Source organism: Vespa velutina, chromosome 23, assembly GCF_912470025.1.
Source record: "Vespa velutina chromosome 23, iVesVel2.1, whole genome shotgun sequence".
Classification (NCBI taxonomy): Eukaryota; Metazoa; Arthropoda; class Insecta; order Hymenoptera; family Vespidae; genus Vespa; species Vespa velutina.
In genome coordinates, this window is record NC_062210.1 from 477,812 (window position 1) to 504,398 (window position 26,587).

Genomic DNA, 26,587 nt, shown 5'->3' on the forward strand with positions numbered 1-26,587 from the left:
GTTCAACATCAAGACCTAAGGTTCGTATGTTTGTTTGTTATCAACGAGATAAGCGTATATTGGCAGACTTGGTAAAATGGAAATAAACTGGACAGTTTTTCTCTCTATTTATTATTATATATTACTAATAATATTATTAGTACAAACTTTAATAAATAAATAAGGAAATAAGGAAATAAATTTCATGGATTTAATAGAAAAGTGGAAAATGTTCTTTGAGCAAAAACCTTTGCTTTTGTAGTTACAATGTTTGAAAATTTTCTTACTGAAAAGAATTGTCATGTCATATCTTATAAATCTTTATAAATCTTCTAAAATAGAGAAGACATTTGCGAAATAAATGTGTAAACGTGAAAAAGAATGTGATTGTAGAAATCTCCACTTTGGCGTATTTTAATAACGTATTAACCGCGATCGTCATCGACGTCTTACGAGCTTATCGTAACGCGTTTCTAAGCGGTAATCGAGAAAACCGTAAGCCTTCCTTCTACCCTTGGTGTCACAGCACTCGAGTTAATTGGCACTTCCTCTTTATCATCGATCACCGATCGAGGCCAAGAATACGCGAGCCCTCGCTTTGAGATAAACTGTTCGTCTTACTCGTTTTATCTTCTCTCTCATACACACATCGCACAGATACACATACACCTTCTCTCTCTTTCTTTCTCTGTCCCTCTATTTCTCTCTGACTAATGAGGTTTCTATACTCGATATATAGATCGATCGAAGAGTTGAGCGAAAGAGAGAGGGAAGTAGAGAAAGGGAGAGAGAGAGAGAGAGAGAGAGAAGCAATGCCTTTCCTTTTCTCTCTTACTTACGCATACATGCATATAACCCAATAGCTACGCAACCGTAAGAGGAAGAGTAGTTTGAACGAGCACCCAGGGAAACTTTATTACCATCCTCTCAAGCCGTTACTCCTGATTTGCATTTGTTATTATAATTGGAAATAATCGATGCTCTCGTGGCGTAATAACGACCAACATGTCGGTATTAGAGTACTGCCGGAAATAGATCAGGATAATTAGTGGCTGTTGCGTGAAACAAGCTGGCTACCGTTTCGACCTAAAGTTTTCCTTTGATTTTTATCGAGTATTTCTATCTTCCTTTTTTTTCTTTCTTTTTCTTTTTTTTTTCCCTTTTTTTGTTTCTTTTTTTTTCCTCCTTTTCTTCTTTCAATCGTCTAACAATGTTAAAAATCTAAAGGTGGATTCTACGTTCTACGTCATTGGGGTTAATGTTATTTTATTTCATTTTTTCTTTTCTTTTCCTTTTTTTTTTCTTATTTTTTTCTTTTTTTTTTTTTTTTAATCACGTGCGGTCGATAATTAGCTTTAAAAGTAGAATTTAGGCTGATAGGTTCTTGAACCTCAGGTTGGAACAGGAAAGGAACGCTAAGGGTTTATTTATTTATAAACACGCATACAAACGTACATACATACGTATATGTATATATATATATACACATACATACGCTCACACACACATATACACACACTGCGCAACCGTAGTTAATGAGATCGGAGGGGGCTATTAAGCCGTGAAAGCGATTAATCGCACCGCAACGCACAGGCCGATCGAAGAGGCTTTACTTTTATGTCGATCCCGTTTGAACTTCCCTTCTATCGCACGTTTCATTATACTTTTATAAACTCTCGGACGTCGTTTTTCTTGTTTTTTTCTTTTTTTCTCCTTTTTTTTTTCTTCCTTCTTTTCTCCTTTTTCTTTTTTTGTTCTTTTTTTTTCGCACGTGCGTGAGAAACCAAACTGTCGTCGTGCGATCTGTCATAAATTTTTTATTTTTTTTATCCAGCTACGAAATTATCCATTCTGATCTGTTGAAATCTTAGATATATGTAACTACATACTTTAAAGAAATATGTTCATTGTATGTTTGTATTAGATACCATGAAACGTTTAATCCTTTATCATTTAATGCTTTAACAACCCTTGTTCATTATACATAATTATTCGTTCGTATCGGTAATTCAAAGTATTTTTCGACTATCGTTACCGTTATAATTTATACGAAACTTTCTCTCTCTCTTCTCTCTCTCTCTCTTTTTCTCTCTGTATGTGTATGTATGTATGTACGTATATATGTAAGCATACGTGTGTATAATGCATGCACCAACAGAAATCCCTTATCGCGTTTCGCTCGAGCTCGCATTCGCGTGACAAGCGCGTTTTAACTTCAATCTCCCCCCCCCCCCCCTTTCCCCCTCGACACCCCTTGACTCCCCTTTACTCCTCTTCCGTTCCCTTCCCTTCCCTTCCCTTCCCTCTCCATCCCTCGTTTGAAGTTCTCTCGCCGTCCCGTTAGATCTCTCGCATTCCCCTGTACATATTATGACTATGCTACAACTCGTGAAAATGGGGACGAAGTTTTCTACGCGTCTAGTGTTAATTCTAGAACGTTCGAAGATAGAAGGGAGCAAGAAGGAAAGGGAGCAGAGCCAGTAGAGAAGAGCAATGGCCCTACGGCGTGGTTGCTCCAGTTAACGCGGCCGAGCACTTATCGGAAATTATCAGTGAGACGTAACTTCCATTACCTGGCGAACTGCAGCTCGTTAAGGCCTACCTTCGATGCAGGTTAACCACGTTTGCTGCTTACATCCTCCCCTTCGATACGTACGAGAACCATTCGGTGTATCCTCCCCCATCCCCTTCTTTTTTCTGTTTTTTTTTCTTCCCCCCTCCGATTTTTTGTCCTTTTTTTTCTTTTTTTTTTTTTTTTTTTTTTGACCAATATTCTTTCGTTTGCTTCTTATCTCATATAATATTTCAAGAATTTGTGTTTCGTTAGAGTTTGTTATCGACAAAATTAACTTACAACTTCTGTCGAGATTGAATTTTTATGTCCACTTATTTCTTATCTTTTCTTTTTTTCTTTCTTTCTTTCTTTCCTTCTTTTTTTCTGTCTTTTTCTTTTTCTGCGAATTCCCATCGACGGAATGATCATTTCTTTGTTATCTTTTCAGCCACAGTTTATCGAGCAATAATCTCTTTTTTTATCATAGCAATCGAATTTGATTTTTCTTTGCTATTCTCTTTTCCTTTCTTTTTTCTTTTTTTTTTTTGTTCTTTTTGTATCTTCTCTTCGATACAGAAATCGTTTCATGTACCGACATTATCCCTACGGCAATATTTTTCGTTTATTGAGAATTAGTTCTTCTTTTTTTATCAAAATTCTAATTTTCGTGCATTTCTTCGGACAAACATAAACAAACCGTTTTATTTATCCTGTCAGTAATATTTTTTTTCTTTTCTTTTTTTTTTTTTAATCTGAATATTTCGAGATTGTTCATTGTTTTGGAAAATGAATATTTATTGAAAGTTTTGAATTCTTTTTTTATTTATTTATTTATTTTTTTTTTTCATTTTTATCGAAAACAATTTTTACCTTATTACGTCGCTTCTGGAAGATCGAAAAATCAAGTTTGTTGGTTTTATCAGATTGAGAAAGTTGACGAATTAAATACGACGCTTCCGTAAACTTACTTCTTTATTTATTTATTTCTTTTTTCTTTTTCCTTTAAATATAAATTTTACCCGATATTTAAGAACATCTCTCGACTATCTTTTTATATATATATATATAAATATATATGTATATATATACGATAAGAACTTTGTTGTTTGTTCCTCCTTCCTGTTCTTATTCTTCTTCTTATTTGCCTCACGAGTAGACAGTAAGTAGTAGCAGTGCGCGTTCCTCTCGATAGTTAACGGCTACGAGCGGTGACTCATGTCGTTTCCATTATCGTGCTTTCTCCTAGGCCAAGTCCTTGAAAAATAATTACACCGCTCGTTTCACGGGCCATCGACGATGGAAAGGAAGGAGGTCCTTCCGACAAATTGAGTAATAAATCGCGTCGATTACCCAGGCCTTCCATCCGACATTTTCTGTCCAACCATTTTGCCTTAGCAGGAGACTCACTCCTTCGAGGATCTTATTGCTTAGTTACATATATCACACGTGGTAAAGATAACGTTAATTTGATCGCAAGATATATATATATATATATATATATATATATATGTGTCAGAAAAAAAGAATTATTTTCTTTCTGCTTTTTTATTTTATTTTGTTTTGTTTTGTTTTACCTTCCGTGGGAAAGGAAAAAGAAAAGAAAAGAAAAGAAAAAGGAGTCTCACTGAGAGACCTATGGTATTCGTCACGGATTGGCAACTTGCTAATGGCTTCCTTTTTCCTTTTGGTGTCCAAGAATTGGAAGAGCTAACAGGAAGAAGAACAAAAGGGTGGTCTACCCGATACCAATGATCTTGCGAATGGAATTTCTCGAGTTTCCCTTGAAACTTGATTAAACCATTCGCGAATGAAGGAATTTGAAACTTAACGCTGCAGTATTCATGGATGAATGTAGAGAAGAAGTGTTGCCAAGATCGTACCAATTGAAATAAATTTTATGTTATATTTTCGGTTTGTTAGAAATTTTATAAATAATCTTAGATATCGGAAGAAAAATCTTTAAAATGAAAATTATAAAAAGAGTAAGATAATTTCTAAAATTGAAAATTATAAAAAGAGTAAGAAACAAGGAAATAATTACTTTCTCTCAATATAAAACGTAAATTTTTTTGTTCCATTGATCAGGATTTTCCGCGTTGGTCCGACCAAAGATCAACGAGCGAAAAACGATAGAGCGTGGAAGATAAAACGTTAGCCTTCGACTTGCCTCGACTTTTCTTACTTGCTGTCTTTCCTCGTTGCTCTCTTTTAAGAGAAGCTAAAACCTCGTAAATCGAGGGTGAACCAGTTATCGGCTATAGGGAGAAGAGTAACCGAGGAAGGGATAGAAGAGAGGGGGAAAGTGAAATGTTAGTTACCCTGGTGAGGTTGGGTAGCGTCGTTGGTATCGGAAGGGTGGCCAGACTCTAACGGCGGTTGGCAGGGTAGATATTCGTTCTACTTTCAGTACATTGCCGGATCTCGACCTCTAATGTATCCGGATATTCCATTGCTTCCGTGTATATATGTGTATATATATAATATATATATATATATATATATATATATATATCCACATATATAAGATCTCTATCGTATCCGTTCGATCCATTATAGCAAAGCATTGACAAAAAGTTCTTTACATCGTGAAATGTCGACTAACGCGCGTGCCAGGTAGACGATCCTTCGATTATCCTTTTTCGAGATTCCTTTGGCTCTATCATCTCTATCCTTTCCCGCCACTCCACCCTTACTCTATTCCTACATCCATCCCACATTTCTCAATTCGAATCGATATAGCTGACAAAAGAATTTCAACAATACAATATCTTTATTTGCTCTTCTTATCTTAACGATCTTTGAGAATCGACGAAAGAAAAAGAAAAAAAAAGAGAAAAAAAAGAGTAAGAAAGAAAAAAGAAAAATGAACAACAATAATAACAACAAAATTCATAATTTACAAATAATAATGAACGTTGAAAAATATTCACGATGCGCGTTATTATCTTCACGTTGGACGAGGATCAAGGATTTTCATTCGAAGTAAATCTAAGCCGAAACTAATAGGTAGTAAGAAGAACAGAGGATGGACGAGTTCAAGTCGATCGAACGAAACTCCATTTTACTTGTCTAATCTCACGGTACTTAGGGTTAAGTACCGATCGTTGAAATACTATCTTTCTCTTTCTTTCTTGGTATTGGATAATCGCGCGTTCGCTTGATGGATGACCCCGAGGCTTTTAAACTATTTTGCCCGGTCTTGTGTGAGTTTCATATAAAAAGTATAAAAGATATATATATATATATATATATATATATATATATCGAAGGTGCAAAAGAAGAAGGTAGTAGTAGCTTCGGTTTTAAGTTGAGAGCCTCTTGCTCGCTCAAACCCGGCTGTCGCTGTTCGTAGTTCTTCTCTAGGTGAGAGTTCGAGAGGGAGAGATCGCAAGAAACACTATATATATATATATATATATATATATATATATATATATATATATATATATATATGTATGTCTCTTTCTCACAGACTCCGAGACAGGCTATCGATTTTTCTTCGTCTTCGTCTTCGTCTTCGTCTAGTAACACGTCGCGTCATTGTCGTTGTAGGTAACTCGTCGAGCTTCGATTCGTAAGATTCTTCTTCTTCTTCTTTTTTTTTCTTTCTTCCTTTTCTTTTTCTCGTCGCCTTAAGGCAAGGAGGGTGAGAAGTACGAGACCGATCGAGGAAGAAACGAATCGCGATGGTGGTACGCGCGAGCTTCTCGTCGATCTTTCAACGTTCTCGTTGTTTTTTCGTCGAAGAAATGGAAGGAAGAGAGGGCGGGGGTGGAAAGGATAGTAAAACGTATTTCTCGTAGGTACGACCCAATTTCAACGTGCCACTGTCCAACTGAGTCAACCTTATCCCTGCGAGTTAGTCGGACTTTCTTAACAGCAAACTTGACGCTCAAAGGTGTGCATACGTGTGTGTGTGTGTGTGTGTGTGTCTACACGTACATTTCGACTTTGCACCACTTCCTTACACTTTTTTCATTTTATTTCTTTAGAAAAGTGTAGCCAGAGTCCTCTTTCTCTCTCTCCCTCTTTTTCTCTTTCTCCTTCTGCCTTTTGTTCCCTCTTTGAAAAACCAGTGCTAAATGAACATCACTCGTCGTACAAATTTCTTTCGATTTGACCCGAGCTTCTCGACACGCAAGTTCCTCTTCAGAAAAAAATTAGAAGAAAAACAGAAGATCTCGTGTTTTAATATTTTAATCCGTTAGAGAACGTGATTATCTATAAAGCTTTCTCGAGCAATTTAAAATTAAACCCATCATGAGGAGTACAAGAATTAGAATTAGTGGGTAACCATTCAGAGAGAGAAAGAGAGAGAGAGGGAAATAGATTGAATTTCGCGAACGTTTAATCCGAAAAAAAATATCAAGCGCAACGAAGGGAGAAGTGTAGATGGGTGAGAGTATAAGTACTACATTTGCCTCGTTGAAGGTAGAAAAATTCTCTTTATGGCGGGTGGGTACAAATTTCTCTTGGACGGTTACGACGGTATGTTCGATGACAAGACTATCATCCGGATAAGAGCAACCATAAAGTGTTTCAAGGCGAAGTAAAAGGGTTTTTGCTTTTATCTAAGCGGTCGAAAATGGCAGCCGACCGTTTTCAACTCGCACGTATCCCTTCTTGTGTCCTTTTCCCTCTTCATCCCTGCGTTCTATGATGTTCAGTTCGTCGTGTGTCATCGAGTGGGCATAAAGAGAAAGAGAGATGGATGGATAGAGAGAGAGAGAGAGAGAGAAAAAGAGAGAGAGACAAAGAGAGAGGAAGATATATGGAGAAAGAGAGAGAGAGAGAGAGAGAGAGAGGTGGTGTTGGAGGTGGATGAAGAAGAGAGAGTAGGGGGCGTACGCTCAAAGGGTCATGATAAAAAGAGATATTGAAAAGTTACGGCCAGCATCGGGGGTCTCTCTCTCTTTCGGAACGCCTCTCGAAACGCCTCTTGAAGCTCTACACTACTGTAGCAACGTTATATTCCCTCGTGAGGATGGTCCTGCAGAGAGAAAGAGAAAGAGTGAAAAAGGGAAAGAGAGAGAGAGAAAGAGAGAGAGAGACCGCTACGCATCGTGCGGATATAACGTTCACTTTGGGTACTTTTCTCGGGGTGTCTCTCCTTCCTTTACGAACCCTACTTTCCTTTTCTCCAAACGGGAACGTCGTAAAAAAGGAGAAAAAGTAAAAAGAGAGAGAGAATTATCAATAAAATGCGACGTTACTAAATGGGCATTCAGCGATACTAACTTACTATACGATGATATGTATGTATGTAACTATGAATGAGTTACTCGCTTCAGGGCAATGTTATATCTCGATAAATGTTACAAACGTTTGCCCGTAATCGACGTTCGTCGAGGCAAAGTTAGTTACGTAGAGCCGATAGAAGGATGAAAGGGGGAGGTACTCACACACAGATATACAGACATGTACACACTTTGAATAGGTACGAATAGTTTTTCTCTTATTCTTTTTTCTGTTTCCCCTTTTTTTTTTCTTCTTTTTTTTTTCCTTTTTTTTTTTTTTTTGGAGTCACCATAGTAAGAAGATATGGCCGTGGTAGAAGAGTGAACTGGGTGGGAGTGCAGGCGAAGAAAGAAAGAAAAAAAAAGTATGAAAAAAAGAACAAAAAAGAAAAAAGAAAAGAAAAAAGTAAGAGAACGAAAGAGAGTGTAGGAACTTTTGCTAGACGCGTCGTCGTAGTCGTCGTCCTCGTAGTAGTCATATTCGTAGTCGTAGTCGTAGTCGTAGTCGTAGTCGTAGTCGTCGTCGTCCTTGTTTTCTCAAGTAGAGTCTCCTTTTCGATCGGCTCGGCCAAGTCTTTCCTTCCTCGAGTTCTCTACGGCAAGCCCTCCGGTGTCATAATACGGTATTCCCTGCGAGCACTGGCCCGCCCTAATGGAGTTTGCGTGTAAGAGTGAGACAGGCTCGAAGCTTGCCGTATAGAAGGTGCTAGAGAGATGAAGGGACGGGAGAGAAAGGGTGCGATGGAGATGGGGTGGAGGTGGAAATAGGGGGATAGGGGGAGGACGACGTGACGTAGCTACCGAGGGTTGTATGCTCTTCGTTCATGTTTCTCTTCTCTTTCTTTCTCTCTCTTTCTCTCTATCTCTGTCTCTGTCTTTCTTTCTCTCTTGTTCTCCTCTTTCTATCCTATCCCTTTTGTCGTGAGCAGGGATGGGGCGCGTAAAACGCTGCGAGCGCTAATTTTATTTTGTGTTAGCGGGACGCTTGGCTACGACGGCGACGAGAACGAAGACGAGGACGTCGTTAATGGTTGAGCTGCCGACGCTTCTCTTTGTCTCTCTCTTTCTATCTCTCTATTTATCTCTCTCACTCTTTTCCTTTCTATCTATTTTTCTTTCCATCTCTCTCTCTCTCTCTCTCTCTCTCTCTCTCTCTCTCTCTCGTACTCTCGCGCGTGAAAATACTTTCGTACAATCTTTCTCTCTCTCTCTCTCTCTTTCCTTATCGTTTTCCTCTCTTTTCTATCTATACTTTAATCGATAGAGAGACGAAAGTTGATAAACAACATCTTCTCTTTCTTTTCTTTTCTTTCTCTCTCCGTCTATCTTTTCCTACGAACATAGTCGAATGGTAAAGTATGAGAACGAACGAACGAACGAACGAACGAACGAACGGCGTTCAATATTTAACACGTACCAGTGAACAAAATGAATTAGTTGTGCTCCTAGCGATGAAGTCGAATAGACGACGGAAAAGAGAGAAGAGGGACAAGGTGATATCTCGAAGGGAAGGAGAAAGATGGAACTTAACTGAGAAAAAGGTAAGAAGGAGTGAATGGGTGGTAGGTGTATAGTGAGGGACGAGGAAGGAGAGGGATGTATTGAGTAAAAGAAAGAAAGGAGAAACGGGGGAAAAAAGGAGAGCGAGAAAATGGTCACCACTTTCCTGTTCCTTTTTCTACTTCCTTTTTATCAATGATAAGTCGTGGAAAGTACGTTGAGATAAAATTGAAATTGCACTATATCAGCGTCGATGCAAAGAGGTAGGAGGAAAGAAAAAGTAAATAAAAAGAAAAAAAAGAAAAAAAAAATAAGAAAAAAAAAAACAAAAACAAAACAAAACTTCCATTTGCCATTACGGAGAAGTACAAATGGAATTTGCCTGGCTTATCGGTGATCCACTGTTCTCGAAAACGATTACGAACGTCGATTTCATACATACGTTCTTACATATTTCGTAGAATAGCTACATGCTACACCCGTTATCGTTAGCGCGATAATAAGTAATCGAGATACACATACCTTCGTAGAAATATCAAGAGCGATAATGACGAGAGCATGTATGGGAAAGATGGCAAGAAAGAGATTGAAAAAAAAAAAGAAGAAAAAAAAAAGAAGAAGAAAAAAGAAAGAAAGAAAAATATACGGAGATATGGTAAAATTGTTTGTTTGCTGCTACTTTTTTTTTTTTTATCTTTTTTTCCTTTCTTCTTTTTTCATTTTCTTTTTTTTTTTTTTTTTTTTATATTTCGTACTACGTATCGCACGCACACTTTGTAATACTATCTTTGGAATATGTCCAAGTCCTCTTATTATTTATTGTTCCTCTTACGCGTTACGGTATGCCGTTAGGTATATAAAACAACGCGTATGAGGGGAGAGGTTAGAATAGAAGTAAGATAAAGGTATAAAGTAAGGAACAAATGGAGGATTTCGAAGGATCGACTCCGACGTTTCTCTTGCTAGCAGGAGAAGAACGATAGGCTTACACTCTCGCCCACTCGATGCCGAGCCGTCCTGTTTTCGTCGCGTTCTCTCTCTCTCTCTCTCTTTGTCTCTTTCTTTCTCTCTCTTTCTTTTCTCTTTATTTTTCGTTTCCCAGCGAATTATACTCGGTGGCCGACATCGGCGGTAAGTAAGATCTCTTGGAGTGTTATTTTCGCCGAGGCAAGCTTCGTCTCTCCTTTGCTGGCGTTAGTATTTTTATAGCTAGAAAGAGAGAGAGAGAGAGAGAGAGAGAGAGAGAAGGAGAGAAGAAAAAGAAAAAGAAAGAAAGAAAGAAAGAAAGAAAGAAAGAAAGAAAGAAAGAAGCTTCTCTACTAAAGCTCTCTTCTTCTTTTTTAAAGCTCTCTCCCTTCTTACTTCTCGTCTACTCGTATATACGCCTATATGCGTGTCCATCTTTGCTTACCTCTCTTACCCTCTCGCGTATCTTCTAAATTATGACAGTCTCCTTCGCGTCTTCGCACACGTACCCGCGTTAAAGTAAGAAAGTAAGTAAGAAAGTGCCACTGGCTATATACAGTTGCCAGCTCAGCCTGGAGATATCGCTCGAGGGTGCGTTACGTGAAGAATTTAAGCATCTCTCTCGCACGGCTACAAGACTCGAAGAGACTCGAGGAAATATATAGCTAGAGAGAAAAGCTCCTTGAGATCCGATTTCGACTTATCTCTCTCTCTCTCTCTCTTTCTGTCTAACCCCTACCCTTTTTCTCCCATATTGTTGTTTTTCTTTTATATCTTTTTTTTCTTGTTTCATTTTTTTTTTCCCCACTCAACGAATTCACTCGAATTTCATCGATCTATTTAATCCGCATACGTGTACTTAAATCGACGATATTTAAAAAAAAAAATTGCTTGTCCATTTTCGATCTTCAATTTGTGTATCAATTTGATCGTTCGTAAGATTTTTTTTCTTTTTCTTTTATCGGAATGTTGTTCTGTAATCGTTACTGCAAACTCCTCGGTATATCAAAGATTCCGAAACAAGAATTGAAAGATAATACGTAAAAGGAAATAAGAAATGAGTTCTTCGAGAAATTTGAAATTTTCGTTTGAAGGAATATTGCAATCTTTTACTATTTCATATTTAATTTTATTTATTTTAATTGTTTATCTGTAAATTATTATTATATTTTAATTTATTACTATATATATATATACATGGTATAGTTTATCAATTACTATATTTTATTAATTATTAAACCAATATATATTTTTATTTATATAAATTAACTTACGAGTTGATCAAATTGCGTTTCAAGAAAGGTGACAAGTTTAAATAAAACGATGATACTTAGTCGAGTAGAGATCGTAATCTTCGAGAGATACCTGTCGATTAGATTAGACTTAGAAGTTCTTCGTTCCTTATCGTAAATTCCAATTTACGAGCACGTAATATATAAAAGTTGTTCTCGATTATTATCTTTTTTTTTTGTTTCTTCTTTTTTCTTTCCTTTTTCTTCTGGAATTATATGAAAGATTACATCCACGACATTATTTTATCGCATTTTTTTTCAAAATTTCTCTTTTAGAGTTCAACGATTTCCTTTTTTTATTATTATTATTATTAGTATTATTATTATTATCAAATATAAACTGATTTTAAACATTGGAACGATATAGAAATACAATGATAAAGCATAAATCGATGAAAGAAAACGATACGTTGTGGCAATGTAATATCAACAATGAATCAGATAATACGTCATAATGTAAACCGTCGGTATCATAAGTATATAAAATAGAACTACGATGTATGATGTATCATAATTACTTACTTACTTACATAATTATTGGTCATCCTGACGATTTAACATAAATCGTCCTCCATTTATATATTCTACCTGTCCAATCTGTGACCCTGTCGTACATCTTATCCATCTAACACAAAAGCATTTACTTACATACATATCTACTGTAAATATGAGAGTCATATGCGTATATACATTTTACGTTCCGATTCGAAAGAAACCCAAAGGTGCGCGCGCACTTGACGCAACACACTTCATATTTACTCAAAGAGATATCACGCGCGAGCCATTTAAACCTTAACTCTCGTGTCACGCGTATCGAAAAAGAGAGCATGGTGTAAGTGCCGAGGGGTAGGGTGAGGAGACGTGTCTGGTGATGGAGGGGTAGAAAGGAGGGAGACAAAGAGAGAGAGAGACAAAACTACGACTCCATCCATGAACTCATAGAAACTCGTTCCTATTCCTTTACGAAAGAGAGGGATGAAGAGAGAGAGACAGAGAGAGAGAGAGAGAGAGAGAGAGAGAGAGAGAGAAAGAGAAAGAGAGAGAAGGAGAGATGTTATCGAGTCTGAAATCCAAGTCCTCCTTGCGATAAGAACGACAAAGCGTTTATGCAAATGTTTGGATAACGTTGCACGACTCTTTGCTACCAGAACGCCGCTTCTATGCAAATTCCACGTCGACCTTTCTTTCTTCCGAGACTTCCGAGAGCCGTCGGGCAAAACGAGATTCAACACTATGGAGAGAAGCCATCTCGCCGCTCGTTTCTTCTTCTTTTTTCTTTTCTTTTTTTTGTTTGCTTTTTTTTTCCTTTAACGTAAGCATTAACTATACCATTAATTGTCCAATAATAAACGTATAAAATGCTATTAATTAGTTATGGTGAAACAATTCGTATACTCGTATATAAAATTTTTTTCTTTTTTCTTTTATTCGATTAATTTATCTTATTTTCAATTAGTCATTTCAATTTTTTCAATTTTCTCATAATTAATTCGTTTGAATGAATAGTCATCTTAATTGTACATTTTAGATACGTGAATGATACAACAACGAAAAAAAAATAAGAAGAAAAAAAGGATTGTACTGTGATCATTTTCACGTTAAACTCTTGCGCTTATTAGAGCGTATACTTTTAATCAGTTTTAAATGTTACGTTATAAGAAATCTTTTAAAAAGTTTTATAATTGTAAATTTTTATTTTTATTTTTTATTCTTTAATTTTTTGTTTATAAAAGTAATTATCGGTCATCGATAACAACCCTCTACGGTATTCAACGTGTTAATGTTGCATAAGTTTTTTACTGGGCTAAAAAGAAGATAGATAAAAAAATAAAAAGAAAGATAAATAAATAAATAAAAAAAATAAATAAATAAATAAATGAAAAAGAATTGTTGAAATCTCGAAAAGTTAAAAAATTGATCAGCTATCGTAGTGCGCATCGAACTTCGGACGTCATTTCTGCAGTTGCTTTTCCAAATGGAAGCCAATCGAAATCGTAGCAAACTTTCATATAAAACTTATTTCGGTTCGCGTTGAGAAATGTTTCTTTTTTTATTTATTATTTTTATTTATTTATTTTTTTTTTTTTTTTTTTATTTGTTAAGAAAAGTTTCGGAGAAGAAGAGTATAGATATACATATATAGTAGTAGATCGAGAATTCGAAGCTTTTCGAAGTAGTACTTCGAATAGAAAATGAAATCGGGATGGGAAAACGTTTTCTGTTACGTGTGGGAATATAACCTTCGAATTTGTTACGAAAGTTTTTACGAATGAAAGTAAAAAAGAAAAAAAAAAGAAGGAAAGAAGAGAAAAAAGAAATCATGCGTTTCGATATTTCGTACGTTTAGTTTGACGTTAGTAAGAATATATAAGCGTGAAAAATTATCATTATCTTGATAGCATTCGTCCTTGTCTCGTCTAAAAACGATAATGTGTTCGGCCTCTCGGAAGAAAGATCGCACACCAAACATGGATATCATTTTAAAACGTTCGTCAATGACGCACGAACGAAACTACGAGTATTACGCGAGCAAAATACATATATGTATGTAACTGAGTAAATACGTGAAGAAGAAAAAAAAAAAGAAAGAAAAAGAAAGAGTAAAAAAAGAAAGAAAGAAAGAAAAAAGAAACTAGAAGAGATCTAGTTAAGTATTACATAATTAGATTTTGATGAACCTGCATATTCTCTTTCTGCATTTTCATTATCAATTTTATTCTTACGTAAAGACTTAATTACTAAGAGTTATATGTAATTTACGATCGTCGTTCGAATTTCGTGAGTTAGCTGCAAAGGAGAATAAAAAGCAAAAAAAGGAAAAAAAGAAAGAAAACAACAACAACAATCATGAATACAACGTTTTACGAAAGGGATCGGACATTGGGGGAAAGACAAAAAAGAAGAAGAAGAAAATAAAAAGAGATAACGAAGATTCGCTCGATGGATAGCGGAAAAGCCGATGATAGAGAAGAGAAAGAAGTAGAAAAGGGGATAGTAGGGAGGGGGGAGGGTTGAGAAAAAAAAAGAAAAGAGAAGGAGGAGAAGAAGAAGAAGAAGAAGAAAGAAAGAGAGAAGAAAATCGAGGGCGGAATTGCTTCTCCATCTTGGCACCGACTATTATTTTTTCTTTTTCCTTTCTTTCTTTTCTTTTCTCCCACTCTCACCCTTACCCCACTCATGACCCCTTACCCCATTACCTCCCCCCGTCCATTTACTTTTCCCCGTCCTACCTCTTCACGCTCGAGGCGTAGTTCATAGAACTAGGTATTTCGATCTTTTTATAGAAAACTGCTATTGAATATCGCATAAAATATATAGATTTCGACAAATGGTCAGTTTCTCGTTCTCCATTTGGAAAACCTATATTATCATACGAGTATCCTTTCAATGAAGGAAACTTATTTTCAGACAAGCAATGAAAAACAATTTAGAAAGAAAAAAGGAAAAAAAGGAATAATCCATTGAACATTTTAATCGAACGCCATCCAAACCCCATACATATCACCATACGAATATCAACAAAAAAAAAAGAAAAAGGAAAAAAAAGGAAGAGAAAAGGAAGAAGAAAAAAAGCCGCGACGGGATTCTTTCTTCATCTTCGCCATTTTGTCTTCTCTGGCGATAGGAAACAAAACAAAAAAGAAAGAAGGACAGAGATAAAGAGAAAAAAGAAAGAGAAAAAAAAAAGGAAGAAGAAAATGGTATATATCCACTGGTGGTGGAAGTAGCTGGGAAAGAGAACTCCAAACATTATCCAGTCAGCCAAGAGGCACCCGTGTAAACAAAGAGAGAGAGAGAGAGAGAGAGAGCAAGAGAGATAGAGTGGAAAAGGAAATCCGAAAAGGTGGACACAAAACGAAGAGAATCGCGAGGGTTGGTTCACTACCCCTCTGTTGCCTACTTAGACCCGCACGCGTACGTACGTACCATACCTTGTCGAGAAAGAGAAAAAGAAAGAAAAACACACTGGTTGAAAGAGAAACGGAAGAAAGAGAGAGAGAGAGAGAGAGAGAGAGAGAGAGAGAGAGAGAAAAGGTCTATATAAAGAAGGAAAGAGAGGGAAGGAGGAAAATAAAGGTACGGGCAAACCAACCCCAGGCACAGTCACATCAAAGGCGCCATGGACGAAATAGGAAAGCTGCAAATGCGCGAAAAAGAATGGGTTAAAAACCCGAGGCGGCAGGGGCGATGCAGCCTCTGGCCCTTTTCCTACCCTTCCTCTTCTACTTCGTACATCCCCCTTTGTAACCTCTCCTCCTTCTTCCACTCTTCCCTATGCCCCTTCTACCCGGTCCTTTTCACCTAGCTAACTTGAAGTGGAACAGACTCGTGATGGTTGTAGTTGTGTTGGTGGTTCCGGTGTGAGGAGGTAACAGGGGCAAGAGGGCCGAGAGGGGAGGGGGAAGAACTAAAGGAGAAGAAGCTGGGATTCCGGTGGAAAACTTTTCGAGGACGTTGAAGGACCTTAAATGAAAACATTCCGCCCTCAAAGCAGCACCCCTCCAACGGACATGGTGCTGCTCTCTTTTCGATTAACGCGCTTTTCGCGTTCTTCTCTCACGATTATATACTCTTCCTATGTAAGCCTATCCAAACTCTCTCTCTCTCTCTCTCTCTCTCTCTCTCTCTCTCTCTTTATTTATTTATCTCTTTCTCTCTTCCACTCTTTCACTTTTTCTGGCTAAGGATTCTTTCGAATTTCCCGTCTATGGTCCTTCCTACATGACCATGGTAATCATAAATAAGTAAATTCCAAAACTCCTACGATGATCTTTGATGATTTCATTTTATTGAACGTTAATCGTTTTATTATTCTTTATTTAATGATAGTTTCAACCTACGTTTCGTATAAGTTAGTATAATAAGTACTCGCAGACGTTGGCGGCCATAAATTCTTCAAGATGATAGTAGAATGGATAAGTCCTTTTATTTTTTATTAGTATGTTTATTTTCAGTGAAAATGTGTTACAAGATAGTATTGATAGTTATCAGATTGCTATAATTATTTACAAATAATAAAATCTGTGTTAATGAAATCATTGGGTTTATGTATAGTATTTATATAAATGCGAAATATAAATTGTGTAGACGAAATTGAAATGTATTATTAAATTTAAAATAAAAAAAAAAAAAAAAAAAAGAAAACATTATAGAGATTTAATGGAATGTCTCGTTTCGATTTATCAACAAAATGAAACGTTTTAAATATGTATCTTTATATCCATATCGATGCGTTTTGATTCATACGTGTATACGTATGTGCAAGTAAAATGGTGTCATACACACATTACGAATAATAATTCAATATGATAATTCCACTTAATGGATATTTAATTTTATCCATTTGAGTATAAAACAACTTATCGTTAAATGGATTACCTTCAGTTTTCACTATTTACAAGTAATCATGACGACGAGAGAATTAACGTCGCCATTGATTTCGATACAGATTTTATTTAATAAAAATTATTAACGCTCGTTTATATTTTTATCCTTGTAAGGGAAATTTAATCGAATAGAAAGAAAACTTTCATCGCGTATGTCATTTATGGTTTACCACCGTGGATATATAGTTTTTGTTCGTCACGATGAATCGTAAGCTTTCGTAATTTTTGAAATTCGCAATGACGAGTCGCAATATCGCAAGTTTGATTCGACGAAGCGTAGGCTTTGCTTGCTTGCGAGAACGTTCGTTTCATTCTCATTACCAGAAGTAGCGTCGAGGAGAAAGAAAAGAGGGAGGACGACTTCAAATTGGCGCAATTACGACTTTAAACGGCTCTCATCCTCCCTCTTCCTCCTTCTCTTTTTCCTCCTCCTCTACCTTCTTCTCCATCTCATCCACCTCATCCTTCTTTTTCCTCTTCCTCCTATTTCTCCTCCGTTCTCTTCCTCCTTTTTCTTCTGCGCTCTTATAGCCCTTCGCTATTCTGTGTCTCTTCGTGCCATCCGAGTTACGGAGCTTTTCTACTAGATTGTTGCTTTAAACTTTCATCCGTCTAAAATCCGTTAACTTTTCTACGACTCCCTCCGAGTGAGTCATTTATTTTACACAGTATATATTTCATTTAATACTTGAGATCTTCGAGTACTTTAGTAATACATATTCTGTTATTGACGAGAGAGAGAGAGAGAGAGAGAGAGAGAGAGAGAGAGAAAGAAAGAAAAAATGGAAGAAAGGCAATATCTTTTTTGTCTTTTTTTCTTTACGTGTAATGATAGGCACATAACGTGAAGAAAAAAATGACGGAGATAATAAAAATGAGGAATTAGTAAATAATTCAATTGTTTATTCTTCATTCTTCTACACATAATATTATTATGAATTATGGAGACATGTAAAAATGACTAACCAATAATAATTTAATTTTTTTATTCTTCCTTTTTCCTACATAATGTTAATGTATATAATTTTATAAGAATAATAATTAGTATGTATATATATATACTTACTTCTGTTGGTTATTTATTTTATTATGTAAAAGATTGTAATAGATAATTACCTTACATATACATAATTGATGTCCGTATATGCGTACATAATCGTTTCATTATTATTCTAATGATATTCATTTGTCGAATAACTGTATACCCTCGCTTAAAATAATATCAAAATTTATGACTTGTTTGCTTATAGCTTTGATTTTCAAAGACAAACAATACTTTTAATAATAATTTATAGCATATAATTATAGAATATTTGTCATTCTCAACATAACGACTACGGTCCATTGTGTGTTTTCGTTAACCCTTAAATTCATGCGGAATTAAATTACCAACAAAATATCGATTCTTTAATGTAATTCACTTGTTCTAACTGAGTTCATCGAATTTCGTAAAAAAAAAAAAAAAAAAAGAAAGAAAAAAAAAAAGAACAAATTATAACAAAATAATATTTTAATTTATTTTCACGCTTTTCGTTTTAACATTTTTACTCGCAATAGTTAACCATAATATAATTTTAATCGAATAAATTTCGGACAAAGGAAAAACAAGAAAAAATATAAATAAATAAATAAAAAAATCGCGTCAATTATAAAGATTTGAACAGATCGAAAGAAGGATTAGAATCGTCAAAGGAACGGATGGAAAGCGATTAGAACACGTGTCGTCCCACGACATGTCGTTAATCTTTCATTTCCAGGGGTTCCCAAGACACCGGAAGTCGATTCTGCCGATGTCATTGCCTGATAGTCGTCGCGGCCAAACTATCTCGAAATTGGCTCGACGAAATAGACGAGTAGACTTTTCTTCTAGACGAGTAGGTATGTGTAATGTGTGCATATGTGTGTACGTAGGTACGTACGTACAATACACACATACATAAATATACACAGATGTCATATCTCGTATGTCTCTTATCGATTCGTCTTCCCGCATGTGCATTTTCTTTTCGATTGTTTCGACAACAAATAAGTGTCAGTACACACGTATATGTATGTAAAGAGGTATGAGTATACACATATACTCATCCGAGTAAAAAAAAATAAAAATAAATAAATAAACAAAATAAAAAAGAAGAAGAAGGAAAAAAAGGGAATGGGTAGGTGTTTGTCTCTGGAAATGAAACATTCAGTAGAATCGTAGATTCTCTGTGTATAGAAGAAGAAGAAAAAGAAAAAGAAGGGGATATATAAGAGAAAAAAGGAATGATACGCGGAAAGCCGCAGAAGCAACCGAGCGTGGAAGAAGCGGATCATAAAGAAACATCGTCGTCGTCGTCATCCTCTCGGCCTCTGTCTCTGCCACTGTCGTTCGCGTGCGACATTATTTTTTCATTTTCAACTTATCCTTTGCTTTCGTCGTAGGAAGCTCGGAAAAGCCGAATGGTAGAACGAGGGATATGATACATATGTATAAGCCGAGTGCAGTGTGCCAATTCTAGAAATCCTGCCGTTATCTCTCAGTTCAAAGTGTGTGGAAGGAAGAGGAAATGACGAAAGTGGGAGAAAGAGCGAGAGCGAGAGGGAGAGAGAGAGAGAGAGAGGTAATAAAAAAGAAAAAGATAAAAATAGAAATAAACATTTGTAATTCAAAAGCGTCGCGTTTTAAGTAGCATCCTCTTGAATACCAAATAATACATCGAATATTTCGTACATTAACGAAAATGTTTGCACGAACGAATCGTATAATAATTTGATAAATGTCATATTTCATAGTTGGTCAGTCATCGCATTCTTTCTTTCACAGTCGAATAATAATAACTTGATGGTGATGGTGGTTGTGTCGTTAAGGTGAAAGTTGGAAATCGTAGATATCGCCAAACTGCCAAAACTTTCTCGGTTAGTACGAGTTCGATGCACTGGCGCACTTCAAAATCACTGTAGTGGCAAGGTGAGCGTGCATGCGCGCGCATACACTTATGTGTGTGTATATATATATATATATAAATATATATGTGTATATATATATATATATATATATATATATATATATATATATAAACGTACAGGATAACGATCACATATCTATCGTAGATATTTACCTATCGTATCGATACGAGACACGCTCGAACTTTGGCCGAACCTTCGGAATTCGAGTTTGGTCCCGGTGGTCGATCTCTCCCCGTTTTTCATTGGTTCCAGTCAATAAAGCGCATTGCTCTTGTTTTGCCTTTGGCTGACCACGGCAATGCTCTCTTCCGTTCTTTTACTTTCCAACTACTACCTTCTCGTTGCTTGTTTTTCCCCTTTCCCTTCCCTTCTGTCGTTTCTCATCCTACCACTCAATTTCTATCCTCTCTCTTTCTCTCTCTCTCTCTCTCTCTCACTCCACTTTTTTTTTTCATTTTCGAAAGCTTCGCGAAAAATATGTCACGAAAATATCGGCGAAATATCAAAAGAAAAAAAGAAAAAAAAAGGAGAAGAGAAGAAAAAAGAAAGAAAGAAAAATAAGTAAAAGAAAAAAAAAATAAAATAAAATAGAAAAGAAAGAAGTAGAGATAAGAAAAGAAGAAAAAAGGAACATAAAAAAACTGATAGGTCGACGAATCGTTTTTACGTTACATTAAAGGACAGCTGTGTATATATATATATATATATATATTGTGTTTGTGTATGTACATATATATATGTATGTATGTATGTACATAAGTTAGTATTGAGCGAATGAATAAAATTGTCGTCCGAAGGTCCACAACCTCGATCGATTTACAACGTCCAAGACGTTCCGTACACGGAAGTCTCCTTCGTATTGCCACGAAAAAGAGGTTTCGCGGATAGAAGAGAGACGTTGAGCGGCGGCGGCGGTGGCGGTGGTGGCGGTGGCGGTGGTGGTGGCGGCTGCCCGAGAGCCTTTATATCCTTCGATTCGATATTTCAGCACAATGGGCAGAATCCGCACTGCGGTCTCTTTCTCTCGACGGGGAACGTCCGCAGTCGTGGACCCGTGTTTTCGCGTTGCGAGCAGGAAGAGGACCGTGTAGAGATACTGCTACCGGATTCACAGTCGGTGCTCCCGATACAAAGCTTCTCCCCCTCGTACCGAAAGAGACGAGGAAGAAGAGCAAGAGAAAGAGGAGGATGATGAAGAGGGGAAGGAGAGGGAGAAAGAGGAGGAGAAAGAGAAAGAGGAAGAGAGTCACGCACATACACACATATACAAAGAGTGAGAAAGTGTGTGTGTGTGAGAGAGAGAGAGAGAGATCTGCCATTCTTTTCTCTTCTTTCCTTTTCTTAACATGAAAAGGAGAAGAAAAGAAAAAAGAAAAAAAAAGACGACGAAAATGAAAAAGAAAAGCTGAACCAACCAAAAAGTCGTCCTACTCCCGTTGTCCTATTATGTCGAGGATATCGGCCGCAACTTCTTTCTGTTTTCGTTTTTATAACGACACCATCAGGAAATGAACAGGAAAAAGCTTTGAACGCTTAGATACGGATATATTATAATATTTTATATAATATGATACAAGAAAGATTTTAAAGATATATTTCGTATATTAGATTTAATAAAATCATCGATTAATTAAATATCTCGTCGAAAGATAACTACGAATCAACAGATATATATATAAATATAAACCCGTTCTTTTTTTAGCGGGAAGAATTCTTTTTTTTAGGGGGAGGAAATATAAAAAAAAAAAAAAAACAATAAGAAACAAACTAAGATTAAACTAAAAAATGGATCGGAAATATTTTCAATCGTAGAGTCGAATTCTCGAAGGCGTGTTCATGGTCGACGGGATATCAAAGACGAAACCTAGTAGCCTGTTTGAAAGAGAGAGATGGAGTCAAGAAAGTAGGAACGGAAAAAGAAGAGAAGGAGAGGGAGAGAGTCGAAGGTGCTAGTAGTATCCTCCTTCCCTCGATTTGTCTCGCACGGTTCCAAGAGGGCTGTCGCAATGACTGATTGACCGACTTCTATCTCCTCTGCAACAGACGAGAAGAACACGGCGATACGTCGTGTCGCCCTCGAGTCGAGCTTTAGATTTATTTGTGCGAAGAACGGAAGAGGGAGGAGTTACGAAGACGACACCTCTTCTACGCTTGATCGAATGGCTTCGGATTCGTCCGTCGAAGGTGATAATGAAATTGCCCTAGTGAAACTAAAAAGTTACGTGCCGAGAGATATTTCGTTCGTTCTCGATGGTGATGATCAAAATGTCTCTCTAAAAAAATTCTATTTACCTCTCTGATAGAATAAAAATATTTAAAAAAGTAACGTGGAAAAAAGAAAAGATAGGAGAGAAAGAAAAAAGGAGAAAATGAATTTATTAAAAATATCTAAATAAATAAATTATCGAATTATTTGATATGCATCTAATAAATACTTTCTATTTACCTCTCTCTCTCTCTCTCTCGTTCTCTAGTATACAAATATTAAAAAAAGAAAAAAAAAGGCAAGGAGAAAAGAAACGAACTTTATGTAGATCTTAAAATTTATTGAAAAAAAAAAAAAAAAAAAAAAAAAAAAATAAATAAATAAAATATGCAGAACTTATCGATATGTATTTAATAAATATATTTTTAAAAATGTTCAATCTTTATGTTTCTTGGTTATCTCTTTAATAACTTAGGAAAAGATAATTTTATTTTTCTTAGTCTTTCTTACGCAAGAATGATCAGAGACATGACAAGGGTGCGGAAGGATATATCTTAAGCTCTTAAGGGCACCTACTATAGGTCACTACCCCGTCGTCGTTGTAGGATAAGGAAAGATTAAACGAAACCTTAACCGACGTGGTCTTTTTTTTAGCTTAGCTAAGGGTGGATTTAAGATGAGAGAGAAAACGTATCTTCGATGCATTTCGGTATATCCAAGAGAGGACTAGAATGTTCGAAGGAGACAGTTGGCACGTAGTAATGTTCACGCGCGGATATATTTGAGAAAGAGAGATAGAAAGAGAAAGACAGACAAAAAAAGAAAAAGGGAGGGAGAGAGAGAAAGAGAGAACACGTGCCGAAGTGTGCGCCGTAAAATACGAGCACGCTTGAGTTAAGCCGGCTATAGATCGTAGAAAGCACCTAGAAAGAGAGAAAGAGAATGAAAGAGAAAGAGATAGAGGGTGAAAGAAAGAAGGGACCGACGGGAGGGTTTCTAGCCTCCTCTCCTCGCCCTCCTCCTTCTATTCCTCATCCTCTATCTTCTCCACCTCCTCATCTTTCGAACGGACTACAGGAGTCTGCTCTCTCGATCCTGGAGTCTTCTTATGCTTTGCCACTCGCGATTGTCTTTCCCGTTCACTTTCTTTCATTCATTTCTTTTCTTCTTCTTCTTCTTCTCCTTCTATCTATCTATCTATCTATCTATCTATCTTTCTTCCTTTCTTTTTTCTTCCATTCCTATGTAAGCTACGTCCTACAATTTTTCTCCCGCACGCATCAGATTTATAACTGTTATATCGGGTCTGATAGGTAATTAAAAGAGATTTTATATTAAGATCTTTATTTTTCTTGAGAAAATTCAAACCTTAAGTGCTCTTGCCAAGGAAAAAGTAAGAGAGGGGTTAAAAAGGGTATAGGTGGTAAGGGGGTATAGGGAGGGAAGGGGATGGGAAGGGGAGAGAGAGAGAGAGAGAGAGAAGGAAAGGAAAGATAGGTACCAACTGATAATAATGTAAACGAACTTATAATTACAAATATTAGCGTAAGAATAAGCGTCGGAAGTGGAGAAATAATGAATAGCTCGAAGTAGAAGTAGACAGGGTTGGGTAGGCAATTTACGCGAGAGACTACACGAAACCTCTTCAACTTTCTCCACTTTCTTTATTTGTATTACGTTCTTTCCTTTCTCGTGACAGTAGAAACATTTTTCACGAACGATCATCGAGTATCTCATTTATCTCTTTCTCTCTGTCTCTCTCTCTCATCAAAGATTCGTTCATCAAATAATAATCACTTTAAGAACTGAAACGAAGCTATCTATATATAAATAAGGTAACGACTAAGTCAATTATTTTCGAACGAAATGACTATCAAGAAGAAGGAGAAAAAAAAGGAAAAACGAAATTATCTCTCTATTTCTCTCTCTCTCTCTTTTTCTCTTCTCTTTCTCTTTCTTCTCTCTTTCTCTCTACGTTTTTTACGCACGAATAATTTCGCATATTGCTATACGTACCCCTACTACACACGGAATTCTCATAGAAGATAATATATTCAAGGCTATTTTACCTTATGTATCGTAGCATGACGTAACGAGAATTAATTGACTCCTGTTTCCTGTAACACATCGCCGAGGGATACATTTTCACAAATTCGAAACGGACGTCGTGAATTATTCGTCGTTGGAAAACATCGATCTATCTCACTCCAACAAAATCCGATATCTCATAATGGCCGTGATCATTATTATTATTATTATTATTATTATTATTGTTATTATTATTATTATTACTATTATTATTATTATTATCATTATTATTGTTGTTGTTATTATTATTATTATTATCATGATCATTACTATATTAACAAAATAAGATAGAATTTCTTATGATCGAGACACAATTAGAAAATATCTTCGTTATAATTTATTATCTCTTAATTCGGTACGACTATTATCATATCGAATCGATATTAAAATGTATCGACCAAACACGTAACGTGAGAGATAATCGGACTAGCACGATAGACCATATATTTTCGTTCGCAACTTTGTTTTCAGTTTCCGCTTGTACGAGAGAAGTAAGTTAAATTACTTTCCATGTAACGTATTTCCCAGCAGAGTAAAAGGTGTTGGACGAAACATTGGAAAGTTTCGATGGCGAGACATTAATATCAAACACTAGGCGACATAAATTTTGATTCTATCCTAAAGAAAGTGTTATACGGAGACGCGCTTATATATATATATACATATATGTACGCAAACACACACGTACATATACGCATATAATATATATATATATATATATATATATATATAGAGAGAGAGAGAGAGAGAGAGAGAGAGAGAAAGAGAGAGAGAGAGAGAGAGAGACAAAAGAGTAGTAGGCGTTAGCACGTACACGGCATACGTAAATTTGCGCGCGAGAAGACCGCTAGATGAGAGTACAAGGGGGGTGGTTCGACGATGGTACGTGTCACAAACCCCTCGCACGTTCAACGTTGGAAGCTCTTGCATGCATCGGTCCGTCCCTACTTAAAATGGATATTAATGCACTTACCGCGGGAGCGCGACCTAACCTTAAATCCTGGCTTATGAATGCGTAATGACCACGGTTGCAACCCTCGCGCGAGCGTCACAAACGCGCTTTCTATCTTTCTCTCTCTCTCTCTCTCTCTCTCTCTCTCTTTCTCGTTCGCTGCCCTACCCTTTCCGTCCTACACGACCCTCCTGTCGTCCACTCTAACGGAATATAAAATGCAGCTCAACACGATGTGGATAGGAATTAAAGTTGATGCCGCGATTATACGGATAGGCACGACCCCCCCTGTTCGCGTTGGATTTAACGTTCCGAGCCTTTCCTCGCCCTCTTACGTTCGACTCTCGATTAGAATAATTTATGAACTCCATCCTTTCGCTTTCTGTTTTTTTTTCTTTTCTTTCTCTCATCTCTCCTTTACTGTTCTTCTTTCTTCGTTCCTTTTTCTTCTTCTTCATCTTCATCTCCTTTTCCGATATACGATGTATATATATGTACATATAAAGAAATGGTGATAATATAGTTAATAAAAAAAATCTCGATCATACGGGTTTCTATATGCTTATGGTTAATAAAAGAACTCGATCGTACGAGTTCCTTATGGTTTTTAACTTTAAACTTGTCGTTAGAATTTTACTATTCTCTTTCGACAGAGGGAAATGGAGGAAAAAAATAGAGAAAGGAAAAAGAAAGAGAGAGAGAGAGAGAAAGGGATGGAGGTACGTAGTAGGAAAGAAGGAGGAAAAAAAATGGTTGAAGGTACGATTTACGGGTCGTGTCACGGAAGATAGAGGAACGACTTCGCTCGCGGATAAGCCAGTGGAATATCATTATCGCGCTCCCGCACGTGGATATATAGTATGTACCTACCGTCCGGCATTGAATTTCAGCACACGCGTGTGCTGCAGCAACGATACGGCACCGCTGCCGTCGTTCCGTCACCCCATCCCTCGTTCTTCTCTCCCTCTCATGCTTTTCTCTCATGGATACGCCGAACGAACGTGCATCGTAATGGCATTCCGCGCACGCACGTGACGTGCGACGAGCTTCGCGCGTCTACGAGTATACCTTTCCGAGAAGAAACGAGAAGGGTGAAAAACGTAGCTACATGGATGAGTGTCATGTATAATTGGATAATATAATATAGGTTTCTGTTCTTTTCGATATTGTATGTGGAGATTATGGATTCTTATGTGTATATATATAATATTATTATATAATAGATTGATATAGCAATATAACAGGTTAATATAACAAAATAATAAATTGAATATAGTAATATAATAAAATATATAGTAATATAGATACTTATAATTTTGCAATATAATAGGTTTTTGTATGCTCATTTTTATAATTATTTCATCGGAATATATTAGCAGATTTGATATAAATACTCTTCATTATAACGAAACAGATTTATATATTTGTTTGTTTTTTCGAGGTCGAAATATATATACATACATACACACACACACACACA

General features: G+C 36.5%; 1 protein-coding gene and 1 long non-coding RNA gene across 4 annotated transcripts in view; both read left to right on the forward strand.

The window, feature by feature from the left end:
• The window catches only part of LOC124956703 (Krueppel-like factor 6), a 308,239-nt gene that overhangs the window by 36,929 nt on the left and 244,723 nt on the right, over nucleotides 1-26,587 (forward strand). The window contains exon 1 of one of the 3 annotated variants that reach the window (XM_047512867.1): nucleotides 9,020-9,311. The exons of the other annotated variants lie outside the window; for them this stretch is intronic. Coding sequence (XP_047368823.1) covers nucleotides 9,129-9,311 — 183 coding nt within the window. The 5' untranslated portion in view covers nucleotides 9,020-9,128. Of the gene's footprint in view, nucleotides 1-9,019; nucleotides 9,312-26,587 lie in introns of those variants that run through there. 3 annotated transcript variants of the gene reach the window in all.
• Nucleotides 9,318-24,919, forward strand: LOC124956705. Its single transcript, XR_007103343.1, has 2 exons — nucleotides 9,318-19,515; nucleotides 24,889-24,919. It is a non-coding gene; the product is annotated as an uncharacterized LOC124956705 (long non-coding RNA).